The 27,122-nt window shown below is 47.1% G+C and overlaps 1 protein-coding gene across 1 annotated transcript; it reads right to left on the bottom strand.

Moving 5' to 3' along the window:
• Positions 1-15,486: 15,486 nt before the first annotated feature.
• pus7l (pseudouridine synthase 7 like) lies at positions 15,487-27,090 on the bottom strand. Its single transcript, XM_065015515.1, has 10 exons — positions 26,775-27,090; positions 25,773-26,676; positions 19,559-19,718; positions 19,010-19,208; positions 18,634-18,732; positions 18,447-18,528; positions 17,957-18,119; positions 17,522-17,810; positions 17,267-17,320; positions 15,487-17,061 (listed from the first exon to the last, which is right to left on the bottom strand). The coding sequence occupies exons 2-10, from the start codon at positions 26,659-26,661 to the stop codon at positions 16,321-16,323; spliced, it is 2,676 nt and encodes an 891-aa protein (XP_064871587.1). The 5' UTR covers positions 26,662-26,676; positions 26,775-27,090; the 3' UTR covers positions 15,487-16,320.
• Between the last annotated feature and the right edge of the window lie 32 nt (positions 27,091-27,122).

The raw sequence follows: 27,122 nt of genomic DNA, 5'->3' as shown, positions 1-27,122 counted from the left end.
CCATGTAGTCCCTTAGGAAAGGCCCTCCAGTTGTACTAGCCTGTAGGGAGGTGTACCACCACGCTATTAACCTCTAAACACCATGTAGTCCCTTAGGAAAGGCCCTCCAGTTGTACTAGCCTGTAGGGAGGTGTACCACCACGCTATTAACCTCTAAACACCATGTAGTCCCTTAGGAAAGGCCCTCCAGTTGTACTAGCCTGTAGGGAGGTGTACCACCACGCTATTAACCTCTAAACACCATGTAGTCCCTTAGGAAAGGCCCTCCAGTTGTACTAGCCTGTAGGGAGGTGTACCACCACGCTATTAACCTCTAAACACCATGTAGTCCCTTAGGAAAGGCCCTCCAGTTGTACTAGCCTGTAGGGAGGTGTACCACCACGCTATTAACCTCTAAACACCATGTAGTCCCTTAGGAAAGGCCCTCCAGTTGTACTAGCCTGTAGGGAGGTGTACCACCACGCTATTAACCTCTAAACACCATGTAGTCCCTTAGGAAAGGCCCTCCAGTTGTACTAGCCTGTAGGGAGGTGTACCACCACGCTATTAACCTCTAAACACCATGTAGTCCCTTAGGAAAGGCCCTCCAGTTGTACTAGCCTGTAGGGAGGTGTACCACCACGCTATTAACCTCTAAACACCATGTAGTCCCTTAGGAAAGGCCCTCCAGTTGTACTAGCCTGTAGGGAGGTGTACCACCACGCTATTAACCTCTAAACACCATGTAGTCCCTTAGGAAAGGCCCTCCAGTTGTACTAGCCTGTAGGGAGGTGTACCACCACGCTATTGACCTCTAAACACCATGTAGTCCCTTAGGAAAGGCCCTCCAGTTGTACTAGCCTGTAGGGAGGTGTACCACCACGCTATTGACCTCTAAACACCATGTAGTCCCTTAGGAAAGGCCCTCCAGTTGTACTAGCCTGTAGGGAGGTGTACCACCACGCTATTGACCTCTAAACACCATGTAGTCCCTTAGGAAAGGCCCTCCAGTTGTACTAGCCTGTAGGGAGGTGTACCACCACGCTATTAACCTCTAAACACCATGTAGTCCCTTAGGAAAGGCCCTCCAGTTGTACTAGCCTGTAGGGAGGTGTACCACCACGCTATTAACCTCTAAACACCATGTAGTCCCTTAGGAAAGGCCCTCCAGTTGTACTAGCCTGTAGGGAGGTGTACCACCACGCTATTAACCTCTAAACACCATGTAGTCCCTTAGGAAAGGCCCTCCAGTTGTACTAGCCTGTAGGGAGGTGTACCACCACGCTATTAACCTCTAAACACCATGTAGTCCCTTAGGAAAGGCCCTCCAGTTGTACTAGCCTGTAGGGAGGTGTACCACCACGCTATTAACCTCTAAACACCATGTAGTCCCTTAGGAAAGGCCCTCCAGTTGTACTAGCCTGTAGGGAGGTGTACCACCACGCTATTGACCTCTAAACACCATGTAGTCCCTTAGGAAAGGCCCTCCAGTTGTACTAGCCTGTAGGGAGGTGTACCACCACGCTATTGACCTCTAAACACCATGTAGTCCCTTAGGAAAGGCCCTCCAGTTGTACTAGCCTGTAGGGAGGTGTACCACCACGCTATTAACCTCTAAACACCATGTAGTCCCTTAGGAAAGGCCCTCCAGTTGTACTAGCCTGTAGGGAGGTGTACCACCACGCTATTAACCTCTAAACACCATGTAGTCCCTTAGGAAAGGCCCTCCAGTTGTACTAGCCTGTAGGGAGGTGTACCACCACGCTATTAACCTCTAAACACCATGTAGTCCCTTAGGAAAGGCCCTCCAGTTGTACTAGCCTGTAGGGAGGTGTACCACCACGCTATTAACCTCTAAACACCATGTAGTCCCTTAGGAAAGGCCCTCCAGTTGTACTAGCCTGTAGGGAGGTGTACCACCACGCTATTAACCTCTAAACACCATGTAGTCCCTTAGGAAAGGCCCTCCAGTTGTACTAGCCTGTAGGGAGGTGTACCACCACGCTATTAACCTCTAAACACCATGTAGTCCCTTAGGAAAGGCCCTCCAGTTGTACTAGCCTGTAGGGAGGTGTACCACCACGCTATTAACCTCTAAACACCATGTAGTCCCTTAGGAAAGGCCCTCCAGTTGTACTAGCCTGTAGGGAGGTGTACCACCACGCTATTAACCTCTAAACACCATGTAGTCCCTTAGGAAAGGCCCTCCAGTTGTACTAGCCTGTAGGGAGGTGTACCACCACGCTATTGACCTCTAAACACCATGTAGTCCCTTAGGAAAGGCCCTCCAGTTGTACTAGCCTGTAGGGAGGTGTACCACCACGCTATTAACCTCTAAACACCATGTAGTCCCTTAGGAAAGGCCCTCCAGTTGTACTAGCCTGTAGGGAGGTGTACCACCACGCTATTAACCTCTAAACACCATGTAGTCCCTTAGGACTAGCGGATTAGCCTCGCCTACTGTTTTTAGCTAGCTTTCCAAATTCAACTCCTGTGATTACTGTATGCCTCGCTGTATGTCTCTCTCAGATGTCAATATGCCTTGTATACTGTTGTTCAGGTTAGTTATAATTGTTTTAGTTCACAATGGAGCCCCTAGACCCACTCTGCATACCCCTGTTACCTCCTTTGTCCCACCTCCCACACATGCGGTGACCTCACCCATTACAACCAGCATGTCCAGAGATACAACCTGTCTCATCATCACCCAGTGCCTGGGCTTACCTCCGCTGTACCCGCACCCCACCATACCCCTGTCTGCGCATTATGCCCTGAATATATTCTACCATGCCCAGAAACCTGCTCCTCTTATCCTCTGCCCCCAACGCTCTAGGCGACCAGTTTTGATAGCCTTTAGCTGCACCCTCATACTACTCCTTCTCTGTTCCGCGGGTGATGTGGAGGTAAACCCAGGCCCTGCATGTCCCCAGGTACCCTCATTTGTTAACTTCTGTGAGTGAAAAAGCCTTGGTTTTATGCATGTCAACATCAGAAGCCTCCTCCCTAAGTTTGTTTTACTCACTGCTTTAGCACACTCTGCTAACCCTGATGTCCTTGCCGTGTCTGAATCCTGGCTCAGGAAGGCCACCAAAAATTCAGAGATTTCCATACCCAACTATAACATCTTCCGTCAAGATAGAACTACCAAAGGGGGCGGAGTTGCAGTCTACTGCAGAGATAGCCTGCAAAGTAATGTCATACTTTCCAGGTCCATACCCAAACAGTTCGAACTACTAATTTTGAAAATTACCCTCTCCAGAAATAAGTCTCTCACTGTTGCCGCCTGCTACCGGCCACCCTCAGCTCCCAGCTGTGCCCTGGACACCATTTGTGAATTGATCGCCCCCCATCTAGCTTCAGAGTTTGTTCTGTTAGGTGACCTAAACTGGGATATGCTTAACACCCCGGCAGTCCTACAATGTAAGCTAGATGCCCTCAATCTCACTCAAATCATCAAGGAACCCACCAGGTACAACCCTAACTCTGTAAACAAGGGCACCCTCATAGACGTCATCCTGACCAACTGGCCCTCCAAATACACCTCCGCTGTCTTCAACCAGGATCTCAGCGATCACTGCCTCATTGCCTGTATCCGCCACGGAGCCGCAGTCAAACGACCACCCCTCATCACTGTCAAAAGCTCCCTAAAACACTTCTGTGAGCAGGCCTTTCTAATCGACCTGGCACGGGTATCCTGGAAGGACATTGACCTCATCCCGTCAGTTGAGGATGCCTGGTCATTCTTTAAAAGTAACTTCCTCACCATTTTAGATAAGCATGCTCCGTTCAAAAAATGCAGAACCAAGAACAGATACAGCCCTTGGTTCACTCCAGACCTGACTGCCCTCGACCAGCACAAAAACATCCTGTGGCGGACTGCAATAGCATCGAATAGCCCCGTGATATGCAACTGTTCAGGGAAGTCAGGAACCAATACACGCAGTCAGTCAGGAAAGCTAAGGCCAGCTTCTTCAGGCAGAAGTTTGCATCCTGTACCTCCAACTCCAAAAGTTCTGGGACACTGTGAAGTCCATGGAGAACAAGAGCACCTCCTCCCAGCTGCCCACTGCACTGAGGCTAGGTAACACGGTCTCCACCGATAAATCCACGATTATTGAAAGCTTCAATAAGCACTTCTCAACGGCTGGCCATGCCTTCCGCCTGGCTACTCCAACCTCGGCCAACAGCTCCGCCCCCCGCAGCTCCTCGCCCAAGCCTCTCCAGGTTCTCCTTTACCCAAATCCAGATAGCAGATGTTCTGAAAGAGCTGCAAAACCTAGACCCGTACAAATCAGCTGGGCTTGACAATCTGGACCCTCTATTTCTGAAACTATCTGCCGCCATTGTCGCAACCCCTATTACCAGCCTGTTCAACCTCTCTTTCATATCGTCTGAGATCCCCAAGGATTGGAAAGCTGCCGCAGTCATCCCCCTCTTCAAAGGGGAGACACCCTGGACCCAAACTGCTATAGACCTATATCCATCCTGCCCTGCCTATCTAAGGTCTTCGAAAGCCAAGTCAACAAACAGGTCACTGACCATCTCGAATCCCACCGTACCTTCTCCGCTGTGCAATCTGGTTTCCGAGCCGGTCACGGGTGCACCTCAGCCACGCTCAAGGTACTAAACGATATCATAACCGCCATCGATAAAAGACAGTACTGTGCAGCCGTCTTCATCGACCTCGCCAAGGCTTTCGACTCTGTCAATCATCATATTCTTATCGGCAGACTCAATAGCCTCGGATTCTCGGATGACTGCCTTGCCTGGTTCACCAATTACTTTGCAGACAGAGTTCAGTGTGTCAAATCGGAGGGCATGCTGTCCGGTCCTCTGGCAGTCTCTATGGGGGTGCCACAGGGTTCAATTCTCAGGCCGACTCTTTTCTCTGTATATATCAATGATGTTGCTCTTGCTGCGGAAGATTCCCTGATCCACCTCTACGCAGACGACACCATTCTATATACTTTCGGCCCGTCATTGGACACTGTGCTATCTAACCTCCAAACGAGCTTCAATGCCATACAGCACTCCTTCCGTGGCCTCCAACTGCTCTTAAACGCGAGTAAAACCAAATGCATGCTTTTCAACCGATCGCTGCCTGCACCCGCATGCCCGACTAGCATCACCACCCTGGATGGTTCCGACCTTGAATATGTGGACATCTATAAGTACCTAGGTGTCTGGCTAGACTGCAAACTCTCCTTCCAGACTCACATCAAACATCTCCAATCGAAAATCAAATCAAGAGTCGGCTTTCTATTCCGCAACAAAGCCTCCTTCACTCACGCCGCCAAGCTTACCCTAGTAAAACTGACTATCCTACCGATCCTCGATTTCGGCGATGTCATCTACAAAATGGCTTCCAACACTCTACTCAGCAAACTGGATGCAGTCTATCATAGTGCCATCCGTTTTGTCACCAAAGCACCTTATACCACCCACCACTGCGACTTGTATGCTCTAGTCGGCTGGCCCTCGCTACATATTCGTCGCCAGACCCACTGGCTCCAGGTCATCTACAAGTCCATGCTAGGTAAAGCTCCGCCTTATCTCAGTTCACTGGTCACGATGGCAACACCCATCCGTAGCACACGCTCCAGCAGGTGTATCTCACTGATCATCCCTAAAGCCAACACCTCATTTGGCCGCCTTTCGTTCCAGTACTCTGCTGCCTGTGACTGGAACGAACTGCAAAATCGCTGAAGTTGGAGACTTTTATCTCCTCACCAACTTCAAACATCAGCTATCCGAGCAGCTAACCGATCGCTGCAGCTGTACATAGTCTATTGGTAAATAGCCCACCCATTTTCACCTACCTCATTCCCATACTGTTTTTATACTGTTTTTAAAAAAAAAATTTATTTACTTTTCTGCTCTTTTGCACACCAATATCTCTACCTGTACATGACCATCTGATCATTTATCACCCCAGTGTTAATCTGCAAAATTGTATTATTCGCCTACCTCCTCATGCCTTTTGCACACTTTGTATATAGACTGCCCATTTTTTTTTTTCTACTGTGTTATTGACTTGTTAATTGTTTACTCCATGTGTAACTCTGTGTTGTCTGTTCACACTGCTATGCTTTATCTTGGCCAGGTCGCAGTTGCAAATGAGAACTTGTTCTCAACTAGCCTACCTGGTTAAATAAAGGTGAAATAAAATAAAAAAATAAAAGGAAAGGCCCTCCAGTTGTACTAGCCTGTAGGGAGGTGTGCCACCACGCTATTAACCTCTAAACACCATGTAGTCCCTTAGGAAAGGCCCTCCAGTTGTACTAGCCTGTAGGGAGGTGTACCACCACGCTATTAACCTCTAAACACCATGTAGTCCCTTAGGAAAGGCCCTCCAGTTGTACTAGCCTGTAGGGAGGTGTACCACCACGCTATTAACCTCTAAACACCATGTAGTCCCTTAGGAAAGGCCCTCCAGTTGTACTAGCCTGTAGGGAGGTGTAGCACCACGCTATTAACCTCTAAACACCATGTAGTCCCTTAGGAAAGGCCCTCCAGTTGTACTAGCCTGTAGGGAGGTGTACCACCACGCTATTAACCTCTAAACACCATGTAGTCCCTTAGGAAAGGCCCTCCAGTTGTACTAGCCTGTAGGGAGGTGTACCACCACGCTATTAACCTCTAAACACCATGTAGTCCCTTAGGAAAGGCCCTCCAGTTGTACTAGCCTGTAGGGAGGTGTACCACCACGCTATTGACCTCTAAACACCATGTAGTCCCTTAGGAAAGGCCCTCCAGTTGTACTAGCCTGTAGGGAGGTGTACCACCACGCTATTAACCTCTAAACACCATGTAGTCCCTTAGGAAAGGCCCTCCAGTTGTACTAGCCTGTAGGGAGGTGTACCACCACGCTATTAACCTCTAAACACCATGTAGTCCCTTAGGAAAGGCCCTCCAGTTGTACTAGCCTGTAGGGAGGTGTACCACCACGCTATTGACCTCTAAACACCATGTAGTCCCTTAGGAAAGGCCCTCCAGTTGTACTAGCCTGTAGGGAGGTGTACCACCACGCTATTAACCTCTAAACACCATGTAGTCCCTTAGGAAAGGCCCTCCAGTTGTACTAGCCTGTAGGGAGGTGTACCACCACGCTATTAACCTCTAAACACCATGTAGTCCCTTAGGAAAGGCCCTCCAGTTGTACTAGCCTGTAGGGAGGTGTACCACCACGCTATTAACCTCTAAACACCATGTAGTCCCTTAGGAAAGGCCCTCCAGTTGTACTAGCCTGTAGGGAGGTGTACCACCACGCTATTAACCTCTAAACACCATGTAGTCCCTTAGGAAAGGCCCTCCAGTTGTACTAGCCTGTAGGGAGGTGTACCACCACGCTATTGACCTCTAAACACCATGTAGTCCCTTAGGAAAGGCCCTCCAGTTGTACTAGCCTGTAGGGAGGTGTACCACCACGCTATTGACCTCTAAACACCATGTAGTCCCTTAGGAAAGGCCCTCCAGTTGTACTAGCCTGTAGGGAGGTGTACCACCACGCTATTAACCTCTAAACACCATGTAGTCCCTTAGGAAAGGCCCTCCAGTTGTACTAGCCTGTAGGGAGGTGTACCACCACGCTATTAACCTCTAAACACCATGTAGTCCCTTAGGAAAGGCCCTCCAGTTGTACTAGCCTGTAGGGAGGTGTACCACCACGCTATTAACCTCTAAACACCATGTAGTCCCTTAGGAAAGGCCCTCCAGTTGTACTAGCCTGTAGGGAGGTGTACCACCACACTATTAACCTCTAAACACCATGTAGTCCCTTAGGAAAGGCCCTCCAGTTGTACTAGCCTGTAGGGAGGTGTTCCACCACGCTATTAACCTCTAAACACCATGTAGTCCCTTAGGAAAGGCCCTCCAGTTGTACTAGCCTGTAGGGAGGTGTACCACCACGCTATTGACCTCTAAACACCATGTAGTCCCTTAGGAAAGGCCCTCCAGTTGTACTAGCCTGTAGGGAGGTGTACCACCACGCTATTAACCTCTAAACACCATGTAGTCCCTTAGGAAAGGCCCTCCAGTTGTACTAGCCTGTAGGAGGTGTACCACCACGCTATTAACCTCTAAACACCATGTAGTCCCTTAGGAAAGGCCCTCCAGTTGTACTAGCCTGTAGGGGGGTGTACCACCACGCTATTAACCTCTAAACACCATGTAGTCAACTTAGGAAAGGCCCTCCAGTTGTACTAGTCTGTAGGGAGGTGTACCACCACGCTATTGACCTCTAAACACCATGTAGTCCCTTAGGAAAGGCCCTCCAGTTGTACTAGCCTGTAGGGAGGTGTACCACCACACTATTAACCTCTAAACACCATGTAGTCCCTTAGGAAAGGCCCTCCAGTTGTACTAGCCTGTAGGGAGGTGTACCACCACGCTATTAACCTCTAAACACCATGTAGTCCCTTAGGAAAGGCCCTCCAGTTGTACTAGCCTGTAGGGAGGTGTACCACCACGCTATTGACCTCTAAACACCATGTAGTCCCTTAGGAAAGGCCCTCCAGTTGTACTAGCCTGTAGGGAGGTGTACCACCACACTATTAACCTCTAAACACCATGTAGTCCCTTAGGAAAGGCCCTCCAGTTGTACTAGCCTGTAGGGAGGTGTACCACCACGCTATTAACCTCTAAACACCATGTAGTCCCTTAGGAAAGGCCCTCCAGTTGTACTAGCCTGTAGGGAGGTGTACCACCACGCTATTGACCTCTAAACACCATGTAGTCCCTTAGGAAAGGCCCTCCAGTTGTACTAGCCTGTAGGGAGGTGTACCACCACGCTATTGACCTCTAAACACCATGTAGTCCCTTAGGAAAGGCCCTCCAGTTGTACTAGCCTGTAGGGAGGTGTACCACCACGCTATTGACCTCTAAACACCATGTAGTCCCTTAGGAAAGGCCCTCCAGTTGTACTAGCCTGTAGGGAGGTGTACCACCACGCTATTAACCTCTAAACACCATGTAGTCCCTTAGGAAAGGCCCTCCAGTTGTACTAGCCTGTAGGGAGGTGTACCACCACGCTATTAACCTCTAAACACCATGTAGTCCCTTAGGAAAGGCCCTCCAGTTGTACTAGCCTGTAGGGAGGTGTACCACCACACTATTAACCTCTAAACACCATGTAGTCCCTTAGGAAAGGCCCTCCAGTTGTACTAGCCTGTAGGGAGGTGTACCACCACACTATTAACCTCTAAACACCATGTAGTCCCTTAGGAAAGGCCCTCCAGTTGTACTAGCCTGTAGGGAGGTGTACCACCACACAATTAACCTCTAAACACCATGTAGTCCCTTAGGAAAGGCCCTCCAGTTGTACTAGCCTGTAGGGAGGTGTACCACCACGCTATTAACCTCTAAACACCATGTAGTCCCTTAGGAAAGGCCCTCCAGTTGTACTAGCCTGTAGGGAGGTGTACCACCACGCTATTAACCTCTAAACACCATGTAGTCCCTTAGGAAAGGCCCTCCAGTTGTACTAGCCTGTAGGGAGGTGTACCACCACACTATTAACCTCTAAACACCATGTAGTCCCTTAGGAAAGGTCCTCCAGTTGTACTAGCCTGTAGGGAAACACCATGTAGTCCCTTAGGAAAGGCACCACACTATTAACCTCTAAACACCATGTAGTCCCTTAGGAAAGGCCCTCCAGTTGTACTAGCCTGTAGGGAGGTGTACCACCACGCTATTAACCTCTAAACACCATGTAGTCCCTTAGGAAAGGCCCTCCAGTTGTACTAGCCTGTAGGGGGGTGTACCACCACGCTATTAACCTCTAAACACCATGTAGTCCCTTAGGAAAGGCCCTCCAGTTGTACTAGCCTGTAGGGGGGTGTACCACCACGCTATTAACCTCTAAACACCATGTAGTCCCTTAGGAAAGGCCCTCCAGTTGTACTAGCCTGTAGGGAGGTGTACCACCACGCTATTGACCTCTAAACACCATGTAGTCCCTTAGGAAAGGCCCTCCAGTTGTACTAGCCTGTAGGGAGGTGTACCACCACACTATTAACCTCTAAACACCATGTAGTCCCTTAGGAAAGGCCCTCCAGTTGTACTAGCCTGTAGGGAGGTGTACCACCACGCTATTAACCTCTAAACACCATGTAGTCCCTTAGGAAAGGCCCTCCAGTTGTACTAGCCTGTAGGGAGGTGTACCACCACGCTATTAACCTCTAAACACCATGTAGTCCCTTAGGAAAGGCCCTCCAGTTGTACTAGCCTGTAGGGAGGTGTACCACCACGCTATTAACCTCTAAACACCATGTAGTCCCTTAGGAAAGGCCCTCCAGTTGTACTAGCCTGTAGGGAGGTGTACCACCACGCTATTAACCTCTAAACACCATGTAGTCCCTTAGGAAAGGCCCTCCAGTTGTACTAGCCTGTAGGGAGGTGTACCACCACGCTATTAACCTCTAAACACCATGTAGTCCCTTAGGAAAGGCCCTCCAGTTGTACTAGCCTGTAGGGAGGTGTACCACCACGCTATTGACCTCTAAACACCATGTAGTCCCTTAGGAAAGGCCCTCCAGTTGTACTAGCCTGTAGGGAGGTGTACCACCACGCTATTGACCTCTAAACACCATGTAGTCCCTTAGGAAAGGCCCTCCAGTTGTACTAGCCTGTAGGGAGGTGTACCACCACGCTATTAACCTCTAAACACCATGTAGTCCCTTAGGAAAGGCCCTCCAGTTGTACTAGCCTGTAGGGAGGTGTACCACCACGCTATTAACCTCTAAACACCATGTAGTCCCTTAGGAAAGGCCCTCCAGTTGTACTAGCCTGTAGGGAGGTGTACCACCACGCTATTAACCTCTAAACACCATGTAGTCCCTTAGGAAAGGCCCTCCAGTTGTACTAGCCTGTAGGGAGGTGTACCACCACACTATTAACCTCTAAACACCATGTAGTCCCTTAGGAAAGGCCCTCCAGTTGTACTAGCCTGTAGGGAGGTGTACCACCACACTATTAACCTCTAAACACCATGTAGTCCCTTAGGAAAGGCCCTCCAGTTGTACTAGCCTGTAGGGAGGTGTACCACCACGCTATTAACCTCTAAACACCATGTAGTCCCTTAGGAAAGGCCCTCCAGTTGTACTAGCCTGTAGGGAGGTGTACCACCACGCTATTAACCTCTAAACACCATGTAGTCCCTTAGGAAAGGCCCTCCAGTTGTACTAGCCTGTAGGGAGGTGTACCACCACGCTATTAACCTCTAAACACCATGTAGTCCCTTAGGAAAGGCCCTCCAGTTGTACTAGCCTGTAGGGAGGTGTACCACCACACTATTAACCTCTAAACACCATGTAGTCCCTTAGGAAAGGCCCTCCAGTTGTACTAGCCTGTAGGGAGGTGTACCACCACGCTATTAACCTCTAAACACCATGTAGTCCCTTAGGAAAGGCCCTCCAGTTGTACTAGCCTGTAGGGAGGTGTACCACCACGCTATTAACCTCTAAACACCATGTAGTCCCTTAGGAAAGGCCCTCCAGTTGTACTAGCCTGTAGGGAGGTGTACCACCACGCTATTAACCTCTAAACACCATGTAGTCCCTTAGGAAAGGCCCTCCAGTTGTACTAGCCTGTAGGGAGGTGTACCACCACGCTATTAACCTCTAAACACCATGTAGTCCCTTAGGAAAGGCCCTCCAGTTGTACTAGCCTGTAGGGAGGTGTACCACCACGCTATTAACCTCTAAACACCATGTAGTCCCTTAGGAAAGGCCCTCCAGTTGTACTAGCCTGTAGGGAGGTGTACCACCACGCTATTAACCTCTAAACACCATGTAGTCCCTTAGGAAAGGCCCTCCAGTTGTACTAGCCTGTAGGGAGGTGTACCACCACGCTATTAACCTCTAAACACCATGTAGTCCCTTAGGAAAGGCCCTCCAGTTGTACTAGCCTGTAGGGAGGTGTACCACCACGCTATTAACCTCTAAACACCATGTAGTCCCTTAGGAAAGGCCCTCCAGTTGTACTAGCCTGTAGGGAGGTGTACCACCACGCTATTAACCTCTAAACACCATGTAGTCCCTTAGGAAAGGCCCTCCAGTTGTACTAGCCTGTAGGGAGGTGTACCACCACGCTATTAACCTCTAAACACCATGTAGTCCCTTAGGAAAGGCCCTCCAGTTGTACTAGCCTGTAGGGAGGTGTACCACCACGCTATTAACCTCTAAACACCATGTAGTCCCTTAGGAAAGGCCCTCCAGTTGTACTAGCCTGTAGGGAGGTGTACCACCACACTATTAACCTCTAAACACCATGTAGTCCCTTAGGAAAGGCCCTCCAGTTGTACTAGCCTGTAGGGAGGTGTACCACCACGCTATTAACCTCTAAACACCATGTAGTCCCTTAGGAAAGGCCCTCCAGTTGTACTAGCCTGTAGGGAGGTGTACCACCACGCTATTAACCTCTAAACACCATGTAGTCCCTTAGGAAAGGCCCTCCAGTTGTACTAGCCTGTAGGGAGGTGTACCACCACGCTATTAACCTCTAAACACCATGTAGTCCCTTAGGAAAGGCCCTCCAGTTGTACTAGCCTGTAGGGAGGTGTACCACCACACTATTAAGACGCTATGACGCATTATGTAGCATTATGTCAGCCTGTCATATCCAAAACAACTCTTTCCACGTCCGTCTAATCCCTCCAAGGTCTTGACGTGCAACATATCAGAGGTACTGAAAGATAAATACATCCCATTGTTCAGGGGAAAAGTCACTAGTACAGAAAACATTCAGAAGCCGCATTTCATTTGAGATTTCCTCAGGAGTTAATACTGTCTGCTGTACACTCCTTCTGTTCTGACACTCAGACACTCTGCCCTAAACCCTACAGGCAGGTACGCTGCTTAGGACTGAGTCTCGACTACAAGTCAGAACCCACAAACCCAAACTCAGACACTCTGCCCTAAACCCTACAGGCAGGTACGCTGCTTAGGACTGAGTCTCCACTACAAGTCAGAACCCACAAACCCAAACTCAGACACTCTGCCCTAAACCCTACAGGCAGGTACTTCACCAAACGCTGCTTAGGACTGAGTCTCCACTACAAGTCAGAACCCACCAACCCAAACTCAGACACTCTGCCCTAACCCCTACAGGCAGGTACGCTGCTTAGGACTGAGTCTCGACTACAAGTCAGAACCCACAAACCCGAACTCAGACATGCCACACTTACTCTCTAACAGTAAGGTTTTCACATCACTAACAGAAGCTAAAAATGGAAGTGAAGAATCAAATTAAATTATTCATGACAGAAATTTGATATGGTCCTGCCTTTAAAAAAAATCTAGTATGAAATCTACCAATGACCCACAGGAGAAACGCTGTCTGTCCCAAAAGGCATCCTATTCCCTTTACAGTGCACTTCTTTTGACCAGAGCCCTGGCACTATAAAGGGAGTAGGGAGCTATTTGAGATGCTACATAGCTGTCTGAATTTTATTTTGATTTCAGAGGGCCAGCCAGAGGCTAGAGCATGATGAGGGGGAGAATTATATTATATATATTGGGTTTATGCTTCATTACATTTCATATTAGTTCTCTTGAATATTCCCACAGCTGCTGTTGCAATATTTTTTTTAAATGAAAGATTAGCATAGCAATGACTTGTTGGGTACGGACAGGCATAGACGTAGGAATCAGTTTATGAGAATTGTTATCTGATAGAACATGTTCTATCAGATCAAATGATCATTTTCCTACTATAGCTTGGCAAGAGTTTGTCCAGTACTGGCATCAAAAGAGAAACAGACTAGTGTTAACATGTTTTACTCAGTTACTGTACCTTCAAGTAGGTATTAATTCACTTGTTCACCTGATAAACAACTCATGAGGCACCATCACCCTCTAGTGACCATGCTGTGTAGGCTGAGATCACCCTCTAGTGACCATGCTGTGTAGGCTGAGATCACCCTCTAGTGACCATGCTGTGTAGGCTGAGATCACCCTCTAGTGACCATGCTGTATAGGCTGAGATCACCCTCTAGTGACCATGCTGTGTAGGCTGAGATCACCCTCTAGTGACCATGCTGTGAAGGCTGAGATAATCCTCTAGTGAACAAGCTGTGTAGGCTGAGATAACCCTCTAGTGACCATGCTGTGTAGGCTGAGATCACCCTCTAGTGACCATGCTGTGTAGGCTGAGATCACCCTCTAGTGACCATGCTGTACAGGCTGAGATCACCCTCTAGTGACCATGCTGTGTAGGCTGAGATCACCCTCTAGTGGCCATGCTGTGTAGGCTGAGATCCCCCTCTAGTGGCCATGCTGTGTAGGCTGAGATCACCCTCTAGTGGCCATGCTGTGTAGGCTGAGATCCCCCTCTAGTGGCCATGCTGTGTAGGCTGAGATCCCCCTCTAGTGGCCATGCTGTGTAGGCTGAGATCACCCTCTAGTGACCATGCTGTGTAGGCTGAGATCACCCTCTAGTGACCATGCTGTGTAGGCTGAGATCACCCTCTAGTGACCATGCTGTGTAGGCTGAGATCACCCTCTAGTGACCATGCTGTGTAGGCTGAGATCACCCTCTAGTGGCCATGCTGTGTAGGCTGAGATCACCCTCTAGTGACCATGCTGTGTAGGCTGAGATCACCCTCTAGTGGCCATGCTGTGTAGGCTGAGATCACCCTCTAGTGGCCATGCTGTGTAGGCTGAGATCACCCTCTAGTGACCATGCTGTGCAGGCTGAGATCACCCTCTAGTGACCATGCTGTGTAGGCTGAGATCACCCTCTAGTGACCATGCTGTGTAGGCTGAGATCACCCTCTAGTGACCATGCTGTGCAGGCTGAGATCACACTCTAGTGACCATGCTGTGTAGGCTGAGGCTGAGATCACCCTCTAGTGACCATGCTGTGTAGGCTGAGATCACCCTCTAGTGGCCATGCTGTGTAGGCTGAGATCACCCTCTAGTGACCATGCTGTGTAGGCTGAGATCACCCTCTAGTGACCATGCTGTGTAGGCTGAGATCACCCTCTAGTGGCCATGCTGTGTAGGCTGAGATCACCTTCTAGTGACCATGCTGTGTAGGCTGAGATCACCCTCTAGTGACCATGCTGTGTAGGCTGAGATCACCCTCTAGTGACCATGCTGTGCAGGCTGAGATCACCCTCTAGTGGCCATGCTGTGTAGGCTGAGATCACCCTCTAGTGGCCATGCTGTGTAGGCTGAGATCACCCTCTAGTGACCATGCTGTGTAGGCTGAGATCACCTTCTAGTGACCACGCTGTGCAGGCTGAGATCACCTTCTAGTGACCATGCTGTGCAGGCTGAGATCACCCTCTAGTGGCCATGCTGTGCAGGCTGAGATCACCTTCTAGTGACCATGCTGTGCAGGCTGAGATCACCCTCTAGTGACCATGCTGTGTAGGCTGAGATCACCTTCTATTGACCATGCTGTGTAGGCTGAGGTTCTTCTACATTCACACAACTAAATTAACTTCAACATTCAATGTGATTCTACCTCTAATCCACTGTGAAGAATTCTCATTCAGTCAGTAAATGAACAAAGCATTTTTTTATTAACGACATGTCTGACAAATCAGGCAACGAATCAGCAAACATGTACACAAGAGGCCATAATGTGTACAAAACACAATACTGTAGCAGTATCCTACAAGTACACAAGAGGCCATAATGTGTACACAACACAATACTGTAGCAGTATCCTACAAGTACACAAGAGGCCATAACGTGTACACAACACAATACTGTAGCAGTATCCTACAAGTACACAAGAGGCCATAATTGTCACGCCCTGGTCTATGTATTTTGTGTTTATCTTTATGTATTGGGTCAGGCCAGGGTGTGGCATGGAGTTTTTGTATTGTGGTGTGTTTTGTCTGGGGGTTTTGGTGTGTATGTTAGTGGGATTGTAGCTTAGTAGGGTGTTCTAGGAAAGTCTATGGCTGTCTGGAGTGGTTCTCAATCAGAGGCAGGTGGTTATCGTTGTCTCTGATTGGGAACCATATTTAGGCAGCCATATTCTTTGGTTGTATTGTGGGTGATTGTCCTTATTGTCTTGATGTCCTGATTCTGTGTTCGTTTGCACCAGTTTAGGCTGTTTCGGTTTTCATTACGTTTATTGTTTTTTGTAGATATTGTATTTAGATTCGTGTTACGTTTGTTTATTAAAACATGGATCGTAATCTACACGCTGCAGTTTGGTCCGACTCTCCTTCACCATTAGAAAACCGTTACAATAATGTGTACACAACACAATACTGTAGCAGTATCCTACAAGTACACAAGAGGCCATACTGTGTACAAAGTACAATATTCATCAAAATACTATACACACAGTAGTACATACAACATCTGAGACTCCAGTTTAAGGTTAACATTTCATGACCTCTCTGAGGCAGATGGTGGCGTAGCAGGAAGAGTCCAGGTCAAAGTTCAACGTCAAACTAGTTGTGTCTGTGTCAGGGTACTTCACCGTTGACTCCCCCTCTCCATTACCCTGCACGCTCTCCCCTCCTCTCTGCCTCTCCAGACCTCCAGGTCTAGTTGTGTCTGTGCCGGGGTACTGCACCGTTGACTCCCCCTCTCCATTACCCTGCACGTTCTCCCCTCCTCTCTGCCTCTCCAGACCTCCAGGTCTAGTTGTGTCTGTGCCGGGGTACTGCACCGTTGACTCCCCCTCTCTATTACCCTGCACGTTCTCCCCTCCTCTCTGCCTCTCCAGACCTCCAGGTCTAGTTGTGTCTGTGCCGGGGTACTGCACCGTTGACTCCCCCTCTCTATTACCCTGCACGTTCTCCCCTCCTCTCTGCCTCTCCAGACCTCCAGGTCTAGTTGTGTCTGTGTCAGGGTACTGTGGTACCGCTCCACTAGCCTGTGACTTTCCATTCCACTCCTGTTGCCTCTCCCCAGCTCTCTGGCCCTGCTCCAGCCTGTAGGTCAGGCTATGTGGGATGGCCAGTAAGGGGCGGTAGCAGCCAGGGAGGTTCAGTTTGAGAGGAGTGACTCTGAAACGACAGCTCTGTAGTCCATCCCTCGCCAGTCTCTCCTGGTACCAGCCCCCTACAGGGTTCTCTGGGTACTTCACAGTGTTGCCAAGCATGGGAAGAACCACCTGATGGAAGAGCACAGCAGAAGTGAACAATGGATTCAATAGAATCATAACCCATTTGATTTGTGTAGTGTCTTGTGGATGTAGGTTTCACCGGGCTCAGCAACGCACTCAGACAACACACCCATGTTTGCAGAGTAGATTAATAGTTAAAATGGTACAAGGTACTGTCGAACAGGGGAGTGGACAGGTGTGTGTGTGTACATACCTGTCCTAGTGAGTAGACTTCCTCCTCCTCCTCTGCAGCAGTAACAACATGAATCTGGGGGAATAGAGAGTGCAAAGGTCCATCTCAGTACCATCTTTATGACTGGTTCAATCTCAGTGAGCGAGTATCACTGGGTGTCACACTCAAAGATAGAGCCTAGTGACCAACTCTCTAGCACAGATTAAAAATGATTCACACAAGTGACTTTGACTGTTTATTTGACTCCGTTATTAAGTCATCCTGGAACTGAACTACCTGAGGTAAGCTGGTTTCTCCTGCCTCTATCCCCTCCTCTCTCCTCTGCTTCCAGACCAGATCTCCCTGGAACTGAACTACCTGAGGTAAGCTGGTTTCTCCTGCCTCTATCCCCTCCTCTCTCCTCTGCTTCCAGACCAGATCTCCCTGGAACTGAACTACCTGAGGTAAGCTGGTTTCTCCTGCCTCTATCCCCTCCTCTCTCCTCTGCTTCCAGACCAGATCTCCCTGCCTGGCCCTGTGGCCCAGCGTGGTCAGCCTGTGTGCAGCCGCCTCGTTCCAGACCCGGCTGCAAATCAAAACAATCTTTATTGATATAGTATACTGCAAACAAAGTGAGTGAAGAGGAAGAAGGAAATACAAATGAAAGTAGGAATACAAATAGAACCATAAAGGATATTTCAATCAGTTAAACAGGTGATGTGAATCCCAGACCTGCAGTATGCGTGGGGGTAGAAGACCCTCATCCCATGGGGCAGGCTGAGCCAGGCACGGGTGCAGCCCTCTGGGCCCGTCCCATAGCGATGTAGGGCCCTCAGCATCATCCTCTCTCTGGCCTTGGACATGGGCATCAGAGACAGGGCCTCCTTGGCATTATCTGAGATGAGGGAGGAGAGGGGTGGAGGAACAGGGTCAGAATGGAGAAGAGTAGAAAATGAAAAACAGAAAAAGAAAAAAAAGAAAAATCCTGCTGTTTTATTGACTGTATGTTTGTTTATTCCATGTGTAACTCTGTGTTGTTGTTTGTGTCGCACTGCTTTGCTTTATCTTGGCCAGGTCGCAGTTGTAAATGAGAACTTGTTCTCAACTAGCCTACCTGGTTAAATAAAGGTGAACATTTTTTAATCTGAAAAAGGTTGGGTCCATATAAACAGAGAACATGGTAAACAGGAAATGGTGACTAGTGTAAGCAGGGATTTCTCACCAGTCTGGAGGAAGTGTCTCTTGGCAACGCTCTGAGGATCATCACCCTCTTCTGGTGTGAAAAACAGACGGACAGCTGCCACCTGAGACACATGAAAGACAACCCAGTCAGACAGAACAAATAGAAACACTGACATCCACTGTTTTCAGTTTCTTGTAATATAAGAACACAGAAGATGTAACTGTACCATTTCCTCTTTGAGCAGGGCCAGTCCGACGCGGTCAGACTGAACACTCTGTCCAGTCCCAAACCTCTGAGGTCCATAGTAGTTCACAAACCCCTTGACCTAAAAGAATTGACATTTAATTACTTCTCACTACAGATCAGAGAACAACACTCCTCAATTACACACAGTGCAGTGGAAATTACTATTAAAGTGCACAGAAAAATCTACATTTGCTTCCAAGTTTGGGTCTGGGGGCCAACAGGGTCTGATGTTTTTATTCAGCCAATCAAGCGCTTGGTGATTAGTTACATTGAGTGCTTCAGTGCTGGGCTGGACAAAACCCTGCATTTCTCCAGGACCAGGGTTGAATGGAGGCCACAGAATAGGAGTGTCTCACCTTTACGTTCTCCACAGCCTCCTGCACCAGTGAGTCCAGCTCCATCAGTGTGCCATGACCCTGGTGTGGCCTCAGATCCCGTACCACCAGGTCAAAGTGGTTCCCCTGGAGTCTACCCAGATGAAGAGGCTCAGAGACGGAGCGGACGGAGGAGAGGACCACCCCCCTCTTCTCAAACTCACTGGCCTTCTCTCTCAGCCTGACAACACACATCCCTCCCATCAGCACTAGTCTGACCGGTCCCCATGATGAGGACAGGATATGCATCAGTGGACAGTGAACTCACTGGACTAGCAGGTTAGAAATGCATGAATGTGGTGGTGATGGATGAGTTGAGTTTGCCACCAATAGAATGTAGCACTTTGTAAATATTCATCATCATCATTGTCATCAAACCATAGCCAAGGATAGCCTGGTGATCCAGTCTGTTAGTGCTTTAGTCAACTCTCTGTTTGTAGTCTAGGGGAGTTGACCACAGCACATAGGCTAAGCCAAGGACTTTGAATGGAAACAGCAACACATTCTATCTTACAACTGTACTGTATCTACCGTTGTGGTGAGATCTTCTTGACCACCATGGACTGGTAGGTGACGGCCCTCTTGTCCTTGATGCCAGCGTAGGTGAAGTCAGAGGGCAGCACCCCCAGGACAGCTGCCATGTAGCTGATAGCCTCCAGAGTCTCTAGGTTCTCCTTCCTCAGAGTGAACGCTGCAGGGGGAGGAAACCCATGCCAATAGTATCCACATTAACTTCCTAGAATACATGCCCAACACATTGCTTCATTCTAAGTAGTATGCAAGTATGGCCAGGGGAATAGAGTGTTATGAGTGGGGTGAAGTTGGTCTTAGACACTGATTTAAGGTCAGTTTTGTGGGGTCCATGTTCAGCATGTGGGGAGGATAAATCCAAGGATATGTTTTTTTTTGTCACGTACAGTTTAAAGCAGATATATAAATGCTTACTTGGGCTAATAACATTTTTCTTGCTGTACATACAGAATCATAAGAGAAAAACATCAAGTAGGAGAGAGAAATAGGAGAGAAATTAAACGGAGAGAGAAATAGGAGAGAGAGTAAACAGAGAGAGAGAAATAGGAGAGACAGAGTAAACGGAGAGAGAGAAATAGGAGAGAGAGTAAACAGAGAGAGAGAGAAATAGGAGAGAGAGTAAACGGAGAGAGAGAAATAGGAGAGAGAGAAATAGGAGAGAGAGTAAACGGAGAGAGAGAAATAGAGAGAGAGACAGAGTAAACAGAGAGAGAGAAATAGGAGAGACAGAGTAAACGGAGAGAGAGAAATAGGAGAGACAGTAAACGGAGAGAGAGAAATAGAAGAGACAGAGTAAACAGAGAGAGAGAGAAATAGGAGAGAGAGTAAACAGAGAGAGAGAAATAGGAGAGACAGTAAACGGAGAGAGAGAAATAGGAGAGAGAGTAAACGGAGAGAGAGAAATAGGAGAGAGAGTAAACAGAGAGAGAGAGAAATAGGAGAGAGAGTAAACGGAGAGAGAGAAATAGGAGAGAGAGTAAACAGAGAGAGAGAGAAATAGGAGAGAGAGTAAACGGAGAGAGAGAAATAGGAGAGACAGTAAACGGAGAGAGAGAAATAGAAGAGACAGAGTAAACAGAGAGAGAGAAATAGGAGAGACAGAGTAAACAGAGAGAGAGAGAAATAGAAGAGACAGTAAACAGAGAGAGAGAGAAATAGAAGAGACAGTAAACGGAGAGAGAGAAAGAGAGAGAAAGTAGGAGAGACAGAGAAATAAGAGACAGAGAGAGAGAGAAATAGGAGAGACAGAGTAAACGGAGAGAGAGAAATAGGAGAGACAGTAAACGGAGAGAGAGAAATAGGAGAGACAGTAAACGGAGAAAGAGAAATAGGAGAGACAGTAAACGGAGAGAGAGAAATAGGAGAGACAGTAAACGGAGAGAGAGAAATAGGAGAGACAGTAAACGAAGAGAGAGAAATAGGAGAGACAGAGTAAACGGAGAGAGAGAAATAGGAGAGAGAGTAAACAGAGAGAGAGAAATAGGAGAGACAGTAAACGGAGAGAGAGAAATAGAAGAGACAGTAAACAGAGAGAGAGAGAAATAGAAGAGACAGTAAACAGAGAGAGAGAGAAATAGGAGAGACAGTAAACGGAGAGAGAGAAATAGGAGAGACAGTAAACGGAGAGAGAGAGAAATAGGAGAGACAGTAAACGGAGAGAGAGAAATAGGAGAGACAGTAAACGAAGAGAGAGAAATAGGAGAGACAGAGTAAACGGAGAGAGAGAAATAGGAGAGAGAGTAAACAGAGAGAGAGAAATAGGAGAGACAGTAAACGGAGAGAGAGAAATAGGAGAGACAGAGTAAACGGAGAGAGAGAAATAGGAGAGACAGTAAACGGAGAGAGAGAAAGTAAACGGAGAGAGAGAAATAGGAGAGAGAGTAAACAGAGAGAGAGAAATAGGAGAGATAGTAAACGGAGAGAGAGAAATAGGAGAGACAGAGTAAACGGAGAGAGAGAAATAGGAGAGACAGAGTAAACGGAGAGAGAGAAATAGGAGAGACAGAGTAAACGGAGAGAGAGAAATAGGAGAGACAGTAAACGGAGAGAGAGAAATAGGAGAGACAGTAAACGGAGAGAGAGAAATAGGAGAGAGAGTAAACGAAGAGAGAGAGAAATAGGAGAGACAGAGTAAACGAAGAGAGAGAAATAGGAGAGAGAGTAAACGGAGAGAGAGAAATAGGAGAGACAGTAAACGGAGAGAGAGAAATAGAAGAGAGAGTAAACAGAGAGAGAGAAATAGGAGAGACAGAGTAAACGGAGAGAGAGAAATAGGAGAGACAGAGTAAACGGAGAGAGAGAAATAGGAGAGACAGTAAACGAAGAGAGAGAAATAGGAGAGACAGTAAACGGAGAGAGAGAAATAGGAGAGACAGTAAACGGAGAAAGAGAAATAGGAGAGACAGTAAACGGAGAGAGAGAAATAGGAGAGACAGTAAACGGAGAGAGAGAAATAGGAGAGACAGTAAACGAAGAGAGAGAAATAGGAGAGACAGAGTAAACGGAGAGAGAGAAATAGGAGAGAGAGTAAACAGAGAGAGAGAAATAAACGGAGAGAGAGAGAAAGTAAAACGGAGAGAGAGAAATAGGAGAGACAGTAAACAGAGAGAGAGAGAAATAGGAGAGACAGTAAACGGAGAGAGAGAAATAGGAGAGACAGAGTAAACGGAGAGAGAGAAATAGGAGAGACAGTAAACGGAGAGAGAGAAATAGGAGAGACAGAGTAAACGGAGAGAGAGAAATAGGAGAGACAGTAAACGGAGAGAGAAAATAGGAGAGACAGAGTAAACGGAGAGAGTAAACGGAGAGAGAAATAGGAGAGAGTAAACGGAGAGAGAGAAATAGGAGAGACAGTAAACAGAGAGAGAGAAATAGGAGAGACAGTAAACGGAGAGAGAGAAATAGAGAGACAGTAAACGGAGAGAGAGAAATAGAGAGACAGAGTAAACGGAGAGAGAGAAATAGGAGAGACAGTAAACGGAGAGAGAGAAATAGGAGAGACAGTAAACGGAGAGAGAGAAATAGGAGAGACAGAGTAAACAGAGAGAGAGAAATAGGAGAGACAGAGTAAACGGAGAGAGAGAAATAGGAGAGACAGTAAACGGAGAGAGAGAAATAGGAGAGACAGTAAACGGAGAGAGAGAAATAGGAGAGACAGAGTAAACGGAGAGAGAGAAATAGGAGAGACAGAGTAAACGGAGAGAGAGAAATAGGAGAGACAGTAAACGGAGAGAGAGAAATAGGAGAGACAGTAAACGGAGAGAGAGAAATAGGAGAGACAGTAAACGGAGAGAGAGAAATAGGAGAGACAGAGTAAACGGAGAGAGAGAAATAGGAGAGACAGTAAACGAAGAGAGAGAAATAGGAGAGACAGAGTAAACGGAGAGAGAGAAATAGGAGAGAGAGTAAACAGAGAGAGAGAAATAGGAGAGACAGTAAACGGAGAGAGAGAAATAGAAGAGACAGTAAACAGAGAGAGAGAGAAATAGAAGAGACAGTAAACAGAGAGAGAGAGAAATAGGAGAGACAGAGTAAACGGAGAGAGAGAAATAGGAGAGACAGAGTAAACGGAGAGAGAGAAATAGGAGAGACAGAGTAAACGGAGAGAGAGAAATAGGAGAGACAGTAAACGGAGAGAGAAATAGGAGAGACAGAGTAAACGGAGAGAGAGAAATAGGAGAGAGTAAACGGAGAGAGAGAAATAGGAGAGACAGTAAACGGAGAGAGAGAAATAGGAGAGACAGTAAACGGAGAGAGAGAGAAATAGGAGAGAGAGTAAATGGAGAGAGAGAAATAGGAGAGACAGTAAACGGAGAGAAATAGGAGAGACAGTAAACGAAGAGAGAGAAATAGGAGACAGAGTAAACGGAGAGAGAGAAATAGGAGAGACAGTAAACGGAGAGAGAGAAATAGGAGAGACAGAGTAAACGGAGAGAGAGAAATAGGAGAGACAGAGTAAACGGAGAGAGAGAAATAGGAGAGACAGTAAACGGAGAGAGAGAAATAGGAGAGACAGTAAACGGAGAGAGAGAAATAGGAGAGACAGTAAACGGAGAGAGAGAGAAATAGGAGAGACAGTAAACGAAGAGAGAGAAATAGGAGAGACAGTAAACGAGAGAGAGAAATAGGAGAGACAGTAAACGGAGAGAGAGAAATAGGAGAGACAGAAACGTAAGACAGTAGAGAGAGAGAAATAGGAGAGACAGAGTAAACGGAGAGAGAGAAATAGGAGAGACAGTAAACGGAGAGAGAAATAGGAGAGACAGTAAACGGAGAGAGAGAAATAGGAGAGACAGTAAACGAAGAGAGAGAAATAGGAGAGACAGAGTAAACGGAGAGAGAGAAATAGGAGAGACAGTAAACGGAGAGAGAGAAATAGGAGAGACAGTAAACGGAGAGAGAAATAGGAGAGACAGTAAACGGAGAGAGAGAAATAGGAGAGACAGAGTAAACGGAGAGAGAGAAATAGGAGAGACAGTAAACGGAGAGAGAGAAATAGGAGAGACAGTAAACGGAGAGAGAAATAGGAGAGACAGTAAACGGAGAGAGAGAAATAGGAGAGACAGAGTAAACGGAGAGAGAGAAATAGAAGAGAGAGTAAACAGAGAGAGAGAAATAGGAGAGACAGAGTAAACGGAGAGAGAGAAATAGGAGAGACAGTAAACGGAGAGAGAGAAATAGGAGAGAGAGTAAACAGAGAGAGAGAAATAGGAGAGACAGAGTAAACGGAGAGAGAGAAATAGGAGAGACAGTAAACGGAGAGAGAAATAGGAGAGACAGTAAACGGAGAGAGAGAAATAGGAGAGACAGTAAACGGAGAGAGAGAAATAGGAGAGAGAGTAAACGGAGAGAGAAATAGGAGAGACAGAATAAACGGAGAGAGAGAAATAGGAGAGACAGTAAACGGAGAGAGAAATAGGAGAGACAGAGTAAACGGAGAGAGAGAAATAGGAGAGTCAGTAAACGGAGAGAGAGAAATAGGAGAGACAGTAAACGGAGAGAGAGAGAAATAGGAGAGAGAGTAAACAGAGAGAGAGAAATAGGAGAGAGAGTAAACAGAGAGAGAGAAATAGGAGAGACAGAGTAAACGGAGAGAGAGAAATAGGAGAGACAGTAAACGGAGAGAGAAATAGGAGAGACAGTAAACGGAGAGAGAAATAGGAGAGACAGTAAACGGAGAGAGAGAAATAGGAGAGACAGTAAACGGAGAGAGAGAAATAGAAGAGAGAGTAAACGGAGAGAGAGAAATAGGAGAGAGAGTAAACGGAGAGAGAGAAATAGGAGAGACAGTAAACGGAGAGAGAGAGAAATAGGAGAGACAGTAAACGGAGAGAGAAATAGGAGAGACAGTAAACAGAGAGAGAGAAATAGGAGAGACAGAGTAAACGGAGAGAGAGAAATAGGAAACAGTAAACGAAGAGAGAGAAATAGGAGAGACAGTAAACGGAGAGAGAGAAATAGGAGACAGTAAACGAAGAGAGAGAAATAGGAGAGACAGTAAACGGAGAGAGAGAAATAGGAGAGACAGTAAACGGAGAGAGAGAAATAGGAGAGACAGTAAACGGAGAGAGAAATAGAAGAGACAGAGTAAACGGAGAGAGAGAAATAGGAGAAACAGTAAACGGAGAGAGAGAAATAGGAGAGACAGTAAACGGAGAGAGAAATAGGAGAGACAGAGTAAACGGAGAGAGAGAAATAGGAGAGACAGTAAACGGAGAGAGAAATAGGAGAGACAGAGTAAACGGAGAGAGAGAAATAGGAGAGACAGTAAACAGAGAGAGAGAAATAGGAGAGACAGAGTAAACGGAGAGAGAGAAATAGGAAACAGTAAACGAAGAGAGAGAAATAGGAGAGACAGTAAACGGAGAGAGAGAAATAGGAGAGACAGTAAACGAAGAGAGAGAAATAGGAGAGACAGTAAACGGAGAGAGAGAAATAGGAGACAGAGTAAACGGAGAGAGAGAAATAGGAGAGACAGTAAACGGAGAGAGAGAAATAGGAGAGACAGAGTAAACGGAGAGAGAAATAGGAGAGACAGAGTAAACGGAGAGAGAGAAATAGGAGAGACAGTAAACGGAGAGAGAGAAATAGGAGAGACAGTAAACGGAGAGAGAGAAATAGGAGAGACAGTAAACGGAGAGAGAGAAATAGGAGAGACAGTAAACGAAGAGAGAGAAATAGGAGAGTCTAGTGAGTTTCTCTATAGACCTCTCACCTGTATAGACCTCTTCCTCTTTACTGTCATCAGCCGTCCTCTTCCTGGGTTTCCCTTTTTCTCTCAACCTGACCGTAATGGCCGTAGTCTTCTGCTGCTGGTCACTGAAGCTCTTGGTCTCCACCAGTTTACCAAACCGTCTACTGAGGAAGTGGTGCACTGCCGTCCTGTGCTCCTTACTGTCATCACTCCTGAATGTGTACACAGAATTAGGCATCTTGGTGTCGATGAACCTGATAAAGTCTTCGGCCTCCTCCTCGGAGACCAAACCTGATAGGAGCTTAAAGTCAGGGTCCTCCTTAACCCTGATCTCTGATTGGTTGGTTACTGTCAACAGGAAGGGAAAGCTGTGTCGGACAGCGCGGTGGACATTAGCCCTTTGGTGTTTGTCTGGGAATGAACCCAGGGATAACTCTTGATTGGCCATCGTCTTCTCACTGCCATTGGATGATTCTTGGTTGGCCAGCTTCTTCTCAACACCATCATTGGGACTTGATGACATCTCTCTCAATAAAGCAGTGAACTGCTCTAGCTCTTCACAGACAGCCTGACCCAGTATTATGCTCAGGTCAAAACAGTCTTGGCTGGCGGTGGATGTGATGTCACCATTCTGACTGGGTCCAGGTTCTGTATTCTCTTCTTTGAGGATGTGTTGATGTTTTGGGCTAATAATATTTGTCTTTCCTTCAGACTTGGCACCTGGACATGCCTCAGTAATGTTGGATGATTGAGGAACATCAGATACACTGGGTTTAGTGACCATCTGGCCATGGATGTCTATCTCTGTGACTACAAAGTCTCTGGTGAAGTTCTTGATGGTTCCATAGAACCCTTCATGTTCTGAGATGTAGCACTCAGGGACACTCGGTGCTTCCTCCGTCATAGTCATGGTAGATAGACTGTCCTGTCGCAAAGAAAGGGATCAAACCAATATTATACTCCAAGTTATGTAAAAATCAATGAATTGATCATCAGAAGCCATGTATTAAGCCATGGTCTTACCAGTTATGTGACGTGTCAGTGCTACAAATGTTTCATGTGCTAAATGAATCAATGTGACACCATAACACACTATAACATTGTAGCTAGCTAGCTAACACTGTTCAAATACGTTACTGTTTACCAAGCTCAACCAACAGCAGAAATCGTAGTCTTTAAGCAATTTGTAATTTCACTTATATCATCTAATTATAAATTAATGCAACAATAAATGTCCTACAACGAAATATTTCTAGCAATAAATGTCTAATACACAAACACATGTGCAACTGTAGCATTAGATTGTAATTCTTCCGCATCATGTCATGTGACGACAAGTTCTTAAAGGGAAAGTGCTCTTTTATTTGTCTC

This window comes from Oncorhynchus nerka, unplaced genomic scaffold (assembly GCF_034236695.1).
Source record: "Oncorhynchus nerka isolate Pitt River unplaced genomic scaffold, Oner_Uvic_2.0 unplaced_scaffold_1395, whole genome shotgun sequence".
Lineage (NCBI taxonomy): Eukaryota > Metazoa > Chordata > Actinopteri > Salmoniformes > Salmonidae > Oncorhynchus > Oncorhynchus nerka.
Note: the sequence above shows the minus strand (reverse complement) of the source record. Positions and strands in the feature narration are given on the sequence as shown.

Excerpts from the sequence above, each read along its gene's own strand:
- pus7l (XM_065015515.1), bottom strand. The coding sequence starts at position 26,661 with ATGACTATGACGGAGGAAGCACCGAGTGTCCCTGAGTGCTACATCTCA. Across the intron at positions 19,209-19,558 it reads AAGAAGATCTCACCACAACG|GCTGAGAGAGAAGGCCAGTG; the intron begins GTAGATACAGTA and ends GTGTGTTGTCAG. Across the intron at positions 18,529-18,633 it reads CCCTGCTCAAAGAGGAAATG|GTGGCAGCTGTCCGTCTGTT; the intron begins GTACAGTTACAT and ends CATGTGTCTCAG.